Genomic DNA, 12,313 nt, shown 5'->3' with positions numbered 1-12,313 from the left:
GCGAATAAAATGATACATATTTTTCTTTTATTACAGGTCATTCCGGCAAAAAGTAAATCAACTTCACAAGAAAGAAGTTTTTAATGCCGACGGCAAGCATACCTTCTTTATTCCTGTGGACGAAGGCTTTAAGGTTTGTAAATTAAAAATTCATTGTAACTTCTATATCTACTGTATATTTTATTGCGTTTTCGCATAATTACAGAAATTAATATTCTTGAAAGGTAAGGAAAACTTTAGATGAATTGACGAGATTTGAACAACCTCGCTTCTCTTTCCTTTAGGACGGGGTAGCTGGCTGAATCACTTTTAAAATTTTAGTACATTATAATTATATTATTATGTTTTGTATTGATTATGAGTTATCAGTACCTACCTATTTATAGAGCAAAGATAAAGCACCGATTGTATTGGTTGTACAGACAATAAAAATATAATATTATATACTAATCTGAATAGAAGTTAAAAGATTACATCTCTTTTAAGTTAATTTCGACACATTCATGCAGTTTTACAGAAGATTTTTGCTACTTTTTAAAGCTACGGACTACGACGCCAAGTAGCACTTCTACTAACCTCAGTAGCAAATCCGTCATTTCCCTGCGCGTTTACCGAGGCTAATAAGTTTTGAGACACGCGGTATAACATTTATTCCGTTATAATTGCGAGATTTACCAGAAATTCGTATTCGAATTTCACAGTTTTATTGATTTCCATTAGCGCTACAGTGTGGAATTACAAAATATTTTTTAACTACATGATCTTGCAAAGTTTTAATGAACTGTGAATGTTTCTGTATAGAAAAATAGGTACTTATGTACCTGAACTTTTATTTAGGAGTAGCATTTAATTTTTTCAATCTCTTATTACTAAATAAATAAGCGTGAGCGAGATGTATTGAGAGTAACATCATATCAAAATCCAATAACTAACAAATTTTTGAATTCTGACTGCCGTTCCCGTTTTTATAATCTCATCAATAATCCTGTTGTATTATTTTAGCCAACAACCCGCTCGGACCTGATAGACGCGAAGGTGGTGGATGGGCACGTGATCCCGCACCACGTGCTCTTCACGAAGGCCACACCAGACACGCGCGAGTTCGAGACCCTGGCCTTCGGTGACAACGTCAAGGTCATCGTCTCCTTCAGCACCGCCATGAATGGGAATGAGGAAATCAGTAAGTTGTACACGAGTAGTATTGGAGCAGTTTATTGCCTACGTTTAATTTATAAAAATATTGGTGTCTGTTAATACTTAATCACTAGGTACACCTTATAAAACAAAGTCCCCCGCCGCGTCTGTCTATTTGTGTGTATGTATGTTCGCGATAAACTCGAAAACTACTGAACGAATATTCATGCAGTTTTCATCTATCAATAGCGTGATTCTTGACAACGGTTTCGGTGTATAATTTGTTAAGTTTGTGTAACCCGTGCAAATACGGGGCGGGACGCTAGTATCTTAATAAAACACTTACCTACTTTTAAAATAAAGTGTATATTTGTAAGTGGATATTTACTAAAAATACTTTTATGTCCATGGGAATCAGGATAAATACGTTTCAATGGATAATGAAAATGGAGTTTTCCTGTTTTTGAGATGTGTGCAGGTGCCGTTATTTTTCCACCCGGCTATCCGTTTAGGAACGTCAGGTCAACCAATATATATTTGACCGAGCTAACCGGCTTATCTTATGATTGAAACTGACAGTTATTACCTTTATACAGCTTACGTAAAATCCAACACGGTTGCGGGAGACGCGAAGCACAGCCGAGGGGTCGTCCTGGCGGACATCGTGCGCGCCAATATTCCCGTCAAGAACGGGGTCGTCCACCTCATCCAGCGGCCGCTCATGGTCGTCGACACAAGCGTTATCGACTTCCTCAAGGTACTACGACGCTTTCAAATCAATAATATATACACACTTTACTACCACATAAACTATTCATAATGCCGATCAAAGTTCGTCGGTTCCAGATATAGTCACAGAGCACGCACATTATATTTAATCAGACCAACAAATTATACTGTGAAACGTTTAACTTCAAGGACTTTGAAAATGATTGAAGTTAGGGGATACGTTTTGCTTCAAACGTTACGCTATCCGTTTGATCCTTTAATAATAAAGGTTACTAGGTAGGTATTTAAATTGCTAATACTTATGATAAAATCTTAGCTAGATGCAGCTGGTGAGTCATGGCAGTACGAGTAGGTACTACGTACAAACAGCAACAATATGAAATACGAGTATATCGTTTTTAACAATTCTATACTTAAAATCAGAATTGTAATGAAATATTATTATTTATATACCTAGATATGAACCTACATGAACGATGAGTGTTAGAAATATTTCTATAAATACACCAATATTAATCTCTAGATATCATGATTCATGACGGTCGTCACCTAACCTACTGGCTGATTGTATTATAATAATTATCAATTTTTTTTAAACGTTTAATTACACTAAAAACTACTCCCAATGAAATTATATTTAAATTGGAAAATAAATTAATGCGAAATAAGACTTAAACTTTTTATGATATTTCCGTCTCTACGTAACCTACTTACGTTGCATATTTTATACGATTTTTATGAACAAATGTCTTTTATTTACTAGAAAACTACATTATTAAACTGTTGTATACTATCATTGTATACTTTCCGCTCCATTCATGACGGAACCAGGCAATGAAGGTAAAATTAAAAGAGCCTCATTTATTTCTTCTAATTATCCATTTTTGTGAGTGTCCCTTTACTCCATTAAAACTTTTTCTTTTTGTTGATACTGTTCTTAATTTTACTAATTATTTATTGAGCACGTTTATCTTTGAAATGTAGATTATTCTGCCGTTCATTGAAGTGTTGTAAGTATTTTGATAGAAAACGGTAATTACGTATATAAAACCATTGAAGTATTTGTTGAATTTGAATAAATCATTGTAAGGTCGCCGTAGCAAATACCTATAGTATAGTAAAAGTTGAGTAAGTAGCATTGCGTAGAAACCATTTGGAAACCTGTGTGGACACGCTGAACTTTCATACCCTTGGTACCAACACACACAGAGGCTTTCCACCTCTCCTTGCTTTTCACCGGTGAATCAAGGCGGTGATTTGATTGATTTCAAATTATTGACGATTATGATTACACCTACTAGTATAAATCTGAAATCATCGGCGATTGTATGAAATATATTCAGTCATGCCTTGCTTAGTCGGTGAAGAAAAACCGCAAAAATAAATAAGTACAAAATTCAAGACAGGTCTTTCTAAATCAGGGATGTTTTTGAGTGAATTAATCTCAATTGTTTTATATTTATTCCTAATATCTAAACATGAAACACATTCATACACATCTGTAACTATCATAAGTGTATCACGTGGATAATTCTATTTGTAAATCTATTTTGCATAGTTGTGCCGATGAAGCAATGTTTTCTCTTTCGTATGTTTGTGCCCGCCCTGCCCGCCGCGGACCCTGCATGACTTACCACTATTCTAGGGGATTGTAAGTATCCGGTAGTGTCGCATGTTGGTTGGCTTGTATCGTACTCATTGTTTTCTCACTTCCTACCTTTTCATATGGTTGTATCTACCCTATGCTATCTTTGAATAGTAACTACAGTTTATTTGTTACCTACGCAGTATTTAACTATCTATTTGTACTATAAGAGCTAATTTTATCCCATGTTGCCTACTGAGCTCTTGTAAGTATAAACTAACTAATAGTATTTTCCTTAGGACACTAAATTATACGAACATGTCTAACATCATGCTAACGTATCTAATCTACCTACATAACATTTTTTAATGGTAATTCCGTATTCATTAATATAATATCATTCTAATTATTTAATAAATAACTCCCTTAACTAACCGAATTAATATCTATGATGAAATTGATGATGGTATATAGCACTGCCTATCCGAATATTTATATTCCGAGTAATTCGGTATGAAGAATATTTATTCCTTAGAAAAAGTTTTTCTTTGAAGCCCCAAATCTTTCATCTTTTTAAAAAGGTCTACTTTAAACTTCGCCACGTGGAGGCGTATTCAGAAACTAAAAATATTATACAAGTTTAATTGTTTATTGTTTATTTACAAAATATATAAGCATTACAGTCAACAAAAACCAAGTCGCTTATATACTAGGACAATTCATTTAGAGATTAATAACCATAATAAAAATAATACAAGTGTCATTAAAACCAAAATTAAATTAAATATACATAATCATTAAGAATTCATTACATCAATTAAAAGAAATCCTTACAAAAACTATACACAATTATTATTTAAATAAATTAAAAGTTTTTGGCCGAATCCACCAACACTATTGCAAACACGTCTATATTAAATAGCCATATCCTTATTGTATTACACCTGCTCACACGAAAATCACACGAAAAGTAAGTTCACGCTCCTTGGTGAAAAGTGAGCGCGCCGCGCGTACTATATAGGTATGTAATTGGTACTAAGTAATTTGAAATATCAGAGTCATTGCGTTGCTTGTAGAATATGCATTCATGATAAAAATTTGTAACGAAGGCAAAGATACATCTCTAAGTTAAAGTTCAGTTTGCAATTTAAAAAAAATGTAGTTCACTAAAAATAACTGCGTATAGAATATACTAAGAAAAAAACATAACAACAGAATATACAACAGCATATTGGCACAGTCTCGTAAACATTTAAGTATGTAGATACAATAGGCGAAAGTGGGCAGTTGGGTAGGAAAACCTTTTCCTCACATTCTCATAAACATGTTAATACGACAGGAAAAAGAGGACGGCCCGCTGTGCAAGTTCTACGAGGTGATCCTGGACCTCGGCAACAACAACCAGTTCCTCAACGAGCTGAACACGGCCAAGGACATGACGCTGTTCGCGCCCTCCAACGAGGCTTGGAACGAGCCCAGCGTGCAAAACATCGTCAGGTATGGGCTTTTCCCATTAGTCGTGAAGTAGAAATCAATCTTGATACCTGCCATTTCAATATATTAAACTAAACTATATTATGAAGACAACCTGTTGAAAACAATTCAATTCAATATTTAATGTCAAAAACACAATTCAAAAATGACACCTACAAATATAATTAAAAATAGGTACCTACACAACTTACACTAAATTAAAAAAAAAACACTTTTAAAATAGTAATATACACAAATGTCAAAAAACCAATAAAAAACAAAAATACAAATGTCAATAATATTATGAGAATAATTTTATATCAAATTTACTATAAAATTCCTTTAAGTACTGTAAAGAATGCCTATCCAACAAAATGTTTTTTATTCAATATTGAGCGGCATTTTATTTTACCTAAGTAATGTAAACATTCTAGAAATTTGCCTCTTTGTAAAAAATAATAACGCCTATTTTAGGAAAAAATCCTCGCAAAGAGATAATCTCAGAGAGCAGTACAGATTTAATCTTGTATGTCCAAAATCAAACAACTCAATGTTTTACAGAAGTACATTCAATACTGCAATACGAGTTTTTAACGCCCTGCCAGTTGAAATAAAAATGTTAGAGGGGAATCGTTTTAAATTTAAATTAAAAAACTGGTTAATTGAAAATGTATTTTTCTGGAATCACCAGTTTGTTAAGCATATGTTATTCAGTAAGCTAGTACAGTTAGTAGTTTTAAGATCATATTGTATGCTCGAAATGGGCGACTGTTGATTCGATATCCCCTGTATATGACATCTTATGTGCAGTCGACGTCAATAATATGTTTACATATTTCGCCTTATTACAAAGAAGTAAGGTGCAAAAGTGTCGTCTTTGTCGTCGACTGTACACAGTTTATTAATAAACTTTACTTTACTTTACTAAAAAAATTACATTGAGCATGATAAATAATAAGTGTTGAAACTCGAAGTGTGAAGATTATAACTTAAAATTTACATTTAGCTATATAATGAATGAAGAAGTTTTGTTACACGCTGGGGTAATTAGAGGGTAACTTAACTGGAATGGTTTTCTCCTGATATAGAGAATAGTAACTTCAGCACAAATTAAAAATCAAACTAGGTGTTTCTACATTACATGTGAAGTTGTATACAGGGCGTTTTTTGAACAACTATCCATATTGTGCGAGGTGATTAGGTAGGCCATACTGATCAACTTTTTCTATGGGACCAACTCCGAAATCACAAAAAAATTTTTGGCCGTTTCATACATTTTGGTCGAGTGGATGTCGACGTTTTCTATGGGAAGGCCAATTTTTTTTTGGGAGTTCGGGGTTGGTCCCTTAGAAAAAGTTGTTCAGTATGAGCTACCTAATCATCTCGCACAATACGGCTAGTTATCCAAAAAACGCCCTGTATATAAAATGGTGGAATAAAAAGATGTTAAGGAAAAAAACACGAAAGATAAAAGTTTATGCGATTACATGAGTGCTTTTATATTTAATTTTCAAATGCATGAAAACATAAGAGGTGGCTTACATAAATCCTTATTTCATCCCAATAAATCTAATAAAATCCCCTTAAAATCTCCCGAACGATGAAGAGAAAAGAATTGGGAAACGGTAATTGAAAGGTATATAATGTGGGCGGATATGCGTATCTGATTACTACCGTGGGATCTAGAGGCCGGTTCTGATTCAACAATTTCTGAAAAGTGGACGTAAAGCCAGGAATTTACTTAAAAGGGAAATAAAGATATGGTGTGCCGCGCGAATCTTGCGACGGCAGATATGGCCATTTCGCAGATTTTAACGTTTTATCTTAATAACACTGAAAGTATAATTCTGGTTAAAATTTGGTTGTTTAGATCCGTCAGCAATACGAGTATCACTAGCTATTTTACGAGTATAAAAAAACATCTGGGAGACCGAGCTTTGCTCGGAAAACATATAAAAACTTAAAAATGCGCGTTTTCCCAGAGATAAGACCTAGCTAGATTGATTTATCGCCCCCGAAAACCCCCATATAGCAAATTTCATCGAAGTCGTTAGAGCCGTTTCTGCATGTGATCCCCGACACATATAAATAAATAAGAATTGCTCGTTTAAAGGTATTAGATATACTGCTGTGGTATGCAGGGTAACCATAAATGAAAATTAGACATCTTTCACATTATTTTTTGACTCGTCTCTTGATTGCTCGCACTAATTGGTGTGTGCGAAATGCAATCGCAGTCAATAGCCTCCTGAGTCCCCCTTGTCATTATTGCAGTTTTGAATCTGGAACCTTCTTATATTCCATTTTAATTCAAAATTCCATTTGGATTAAATCCTATATAAAGGCCTCTGGGACTCAGGAGGATAGTGTGATCTACAGTAATGATGAAACACACGGTGGCACTGTATGAGAGTTGATACTCTTTTTAAATTTACTTATCTCTGCAACTTCCTAATGACTATCTTATTGAGAATCGAGTGCTTTCAGGAACCACCAGAAACTTAAGGAGATCTTGAATTTGCATCTAGTGCGGGAAAGACTGGCTATGGATACCATAATTCATAATAACATGAATCAGGTAATATTATTGCTTATTTTATTCGTATGTTGCAGTCTATTTGCGCAAATTAGCATTATTGGGTAAGAAAAAAAACAGTAAATATTTAACAAATATGTAAAATATTAATCAGCATTAACTTTCATTGAAATGTTATCTTCTACGAACGAACCCTAACTTGCGCAACGGGACAAACTTTTATTTTGTGTATTAATCCCGATTGTCTCGAAAGAGGACAATTAATTTAGTAAAAGGTTAATCTACGAGAGAACGAAAATAGGACGCAACAATAATATCGCTGAAAGCAATTCTATTATTAACATTAATCTCATGTGTTGTATTTTATTGTGGTTCTGGCTGCGCGGACTCAGCTCCCTGGAACTGTACGTGTAATATATGAATGAAATTTAAATATTATCGGACGCATTAACAAAATACAATAATTACAAAGCTTTTGTGAACTTTAGTTTCCCTTTGATTCGGCTACGTCAATGTTAGAGACAGCATGTTCTAAGATGACCGAAAATGTCTATCAGAATGGTTTTATAAAAACAGATGGAATTACACTTAGTACCTATTCGTGATGTTTTGTTTATTTATTTATTTTAAACTTGTTCCCTGGACTGGAATCAAATTAGGTAGATGCATGGCTGTTTGTTTCAATGTACGTAGATGTTTATTTGTATACTACTCTTTGTGCCAATTTAATGTAAAAGTCAATTTTTAAAACTTTGTTATTCCCCTAAGTGTGCAACGTAGGCAAAATATAGGCATGGCACTGACAGCGTTATGTGGTGTAACCCTGCATTGTAAAAACTCAACTCAAAATATAAGACTTCAGGCTTAAAGCATTAAACCTGTGATTGGTGGTCCATTATTGAACCATGTATGACTCGTATAAGACATCTCTTCGTGTTTCAGATCTACCAAGCCCCGACAGCGATGCACCGCAAGTACCTCTACTTCAACGTGCTAACCCACAACAACAATCAGACTCTCACCGTGGAGGGGGGCGGAGTAAACGCCACAGTGACCTTGCCCAATATCGCCGCGACAAACGGCTTCGTTCACATCATCGACAGAGTTCTGGGAGTTCCTTACACCACTATATTCGAGAAGTTGAAGACGGACCCTATGCTGAAGTAAGACATATTCTAACATGTTTGAGAATATTTACTTTGAAACTTACCTAACTTGTTATAACTTTTTTGAAAGCGCAAAAAGAACGTCGACAGACACATGCCCTTTATTAGGCTTACAGTCAGACATTATTATTAGGGATGTACCGACTAGTCGCCGACTAGTCGGGAAAGCCGACTATCCGGCCACATTTTGTAGTCGGCGATTAGTCGGCGACTAGTCGGCAAAAATGGCCGATTAGTCGGCACTTTATTAGTGAAAGAAAAACAGAAAAAAAGAAATCAACAGTCAATATTTACCATATGTTTTATGTTTATTTTACTAAAATACCTATTCAGAGTGCATACGAAAACTTTTGTTCATATAATTGACCGTTTGATCGTTATCGTATGTTGGTGGGCTGGTGTTTTCCTCTACAGGTCGATCTCAACTGATTCTTGTGTAATTTCATGTGCAAGTTCGACAGTTATTTTTTTTATTATTATTCAGTTTTTGTTTTTTTTTAATGGTGGAGCCATGAGCAACTAATAATGTTATTGCAAAATTTAAAGATTTAGTCAGCCTTGGAAATACCTCCTACAAGCTGTACTGACGGTCTGCTCAGGAACGCAAAATAAAAGAACTAAAGACAGAAATTGAACGAGGATTCTTGTAATAGGTCTTTGGAGTCTTTGAACCTGTAGAGAACACAATACCTTTTAGCCAAGCTAAAATTATGATGAATAGCGCAACCAAAGCAGCAAAACTATTGTTTTTCACCTGAACTTATACGAAACTAATGATCGGCCGACTAGCCGACTAGTCGGCCGACTAATCGGCCATTCGAGCGCCGATTAGTCGGCTAGTCAGCCAAATCAATAGTCGGTACATCACTAATTATTATGTATTTTAATGTATCGCAGCATCACATACAATTTGGGCAAGCGGGAGATGTTCAACACGCAACTGAACGACTTGGAACACCGGTACACATACTTCGTACCTCGCGACCATGCATGGCTCAAATTCCAAGTGCGACACCCCTCAGCGTTCAAAGCGCTGTTCAAAATGGACTTCGGGTATTACGTAAGTTTATTCATATTTTAAAACATACCAGGGGAGTCACCATGTAGAAATAAAATGTATTTCCCTAGAAGAAAAAAACAATCGTCTCATTTAGCTTGGATTCGGTGGACACGGCTAAATATCGGCCGTTAACGAACGTGCTTTATACTGAATTTCTGATAGTGCCATTTTGCTAGCGTGCTAACGATGCCCGATCAAATTCAGACAGCCCAAACGGCTTCAGTCGCATCCGTTTGCCGCCAAAAGTACGTCAGCTAAATACTTGGCATCGATAAATGTGGTGCATCCCTAAGCCATACATTTTATGACTTTAATACGGAAGGGTGTGGACATGACGACCCCGAATGCAAATTATAGTGGTGAACGACTTAACATTCCTGTATTTCCATTTTGGACATTCCAAAAGTGCTGGGGCATATTTACGCCTATGGCCTTACGGCAATGCGAGGGTTTAGTTTAATGTACTTTCCTTGTCTCGGATATGCGTATAAGTATTTATTCACTAGGAATTCAACGATGAATTTAGGAAATGTAGGGTAAAATGTTTGAGATAATGTTTTCCACAGAATTCACTTAATCATATTAGGTACTAACTGATCAATGTCACTGACCAAATGACAGTAAAACGTGTTTTCATGAAAACTTTACTTTCCACAGACGAAACAAATTCTGGAGAGGCACGTGATCCGCGCCAGTCGCTCGTACACCATCTCGGACCTAAAGCTTCACGCCAACGAGACGCACCCGTTCGTGATGCCCACGAGCCGCGACCCGCTGCGACTGCGTGTCAAGGAGTCTGACAAAAGTGAGTAGTGAGCTCGTACATCATCTCCAAATTGAAAGTTTGGACCATCGAGATGCATCAGATTAAATTTGCATAAATTTGCAAGGTAGAATCGATCACAAGTACATGTTTTTCTCTCACGTACATTTTTATTTTAAAAAATGAGAACGAAATAAATAATTCTGTTACTCGCCGAGTTTTTTTAAACCGTAAAACAATAACTCTTTACACATCTCCATCGTTAACATGGCAAAAATGGGCAAAAGTGTCTTCGACTAATTCAAATTCCGTTCCGCCCAGACTACTACGTGGAATGGAACGGGCACTGGATACACGTGTTCCGGCCGGACGTGGAGTGCACGAACGGCATCATACACGTCATCGACGAGCCCTTCCTGCTGGAGAGCGACGTACGCGCCACCGGCGTCGCCTCGCCGCTCGCGCATGCAGCTGCAATGCTACTGATCTCGATCTGTCTTACAATCCTTCAATAAACCGATGAGGTTATTTACTTAATAGAATTTTTTACAGCTTGTGACATAGCATATGATGTAGAATGGAAGATGGAAGACGTCTCCAATGCCATTTTCAGCATAACCTCTTGACCAGAATTCCATCAAAACTATTAGTAAAATGTATAAAATGTCCACTTTAACTTTATGCATTCAGGAAAGTATTTTTATGGTAAAATCGCATCTATTAACCAAAAGCCGTATAGTCGCTATGTCACTAGCTGTTCATAAAATAAATCGAATTTGATTTCAGTTTACGTACGAGTAACCCTGTCGGAGTGTGATAAAAAAAGAATGTTCATATTTTGACATTAGAGAATTCGATGTAGTCTGTGGACAATCAAAAAAATATATTTTACAGTACATATGGCCCTATTTTCCTACACTAGTGCGTAAAATAGCACTTTTCGTGTGTATGTCAAAAGTTTAAAGGGCCATATGTACTGTAAAACGTTGTACGTGCGAATAGGTAATTCGCAACTCGTGTCGATTTAAAACACTCCCTTCGGTCGTGTTTTAATGTATCGCCACTCGTTTTGAATTTCCTCTTTTCCGCACTTGTATCGTAAATATCTATTATAGCGTGACGTTTATAGAACGTAACATGTAAAAAGTTGAAAAGCAATTGCGCTGTGCTCCGTCGGGTGTACCTACAGCATATCTAGGTTCAAACATTTTCTAAATTTTCTAAATCGCATTATGTTTGTTTGGTTGCCAAATTTAAAGCTGTAATATTTACAGCTTAATTTTTAACAAGTTGAACTTGTTTTATGCTATATTCTAATTGTTTTGGTTTCAACTTTAGTGAGATATTAATTCAACGGTATTAATTTTAGTATATAAGAGTTTGTACATGATGGTATCTCAGTATCTTAGTGTGGTAGTTAATTGGTATACTTATAGTTACGAGAGTTTGAAACTTAGTTACCTTAGGTTTGATTGTATATTTTTGAATTGTGTACGATATGGGTATTGAAATATATTATATTATAACTGCCACATTAAAGCAATTAACTCAGTAATATCTTGATTTTAGATAAATTTACTATATATATGTTTATATAATTGTACCTTTTGAATAAAATAAATAAATGACCAACATAAAAAAGATAATTTCTCATGTACAAGTAATAGTAGAAGAGCCGGCCGCAAAATTTTTAACCGACTTGATACCACGATGAAATGCACAATGGTTTCCCAGAAAAGTTATGCTAAGTCCGAATTCGATAGTCTGCCACGGCGGAACTTGCCGAAAGTACGAAAAAGAAGGCCACTTCCGGTGCGAAAAAAGGGGCTGATTTAACCCATCTGATACCGAGATAGTAGTTATGGCA

The 12,313-nt window shown here is 35.6% G+C and overlaps 1 protein-coding gene across 3 annotated transcripts in view; it reads left to right on the top strand.

Annotated features, from left to right (window-relative positions):
- Nucleotides 1-11,250, top strand: part of LOC134792082 (fasciclin-1) — an 80,860-nt gene extending 69,610 nt beyond the window's left edge. Inside the window, exons 5-15 of one of the 3 annotated variants that reach the window (XR_010144384.1) lie at nt 37-133; nt 1,003-1,180; nt 1,731-1,891; nt 4,788-4,945; nt 7,409-7,499; nt 7,850-7,861; nt 8,400-8,620; nt 9,521-9,683; nt 10,341-10,488; nt 10,768-11,018; nt 11,060-11,249. Coding sequence is in view for 1 of the 3 variants with exons in the window: in XM_063763221.1 (XP_063619291.1) it covers nt 37-133; nt 1,003-1,180; nt 1,731-1,891; nt 4,788-4,945; nt 7,409-7,499; nt 7,850-7,861; nt 8,400-8,620; nt 9,521-9,683; nt 10,341-10,488; nt 10,768-10,961 (1,423 nt within the window). In the remaining 2 variants the exon portion in view is untranslated. Of the gene's footprint in view, nt 1-36; nt 134-1,002; nt 1,181-1,730; nt 1,892-4,787; nt 4,946-7,408; nt 7,500-7,849; nt 7,862-8,399; nt 8,621-9,520; nt 9,684-10,340; nt 10,489-10,767 lie in introns of all 3 variants that reach the window. The other 2 variants (XR_010144385.1, XM_063763221.1) reach the window with 2 other exon arrangements.
- Nucleotides 11,251-12,313: the final 1,063 nt, after the last annotated feature.

The sequence above is a fragment of the Cydia splendana genome, chromosome 7 (genome assembly GCF_910591565.1).
Source record: "Cydia splendana chromosome 7, ilCydSple1.2, whole genome shotgun sequence".
NCBI lineage: Eukaryota > Metazoa > Arthropoda > Insecta > Lepidoptera > Tortricidae > Cydia > Cydia splendana.
Note: the sequence above shows the minus strand (reverse complement) of the source record. Positions and strands in the feature narration are given on the sequence as shown.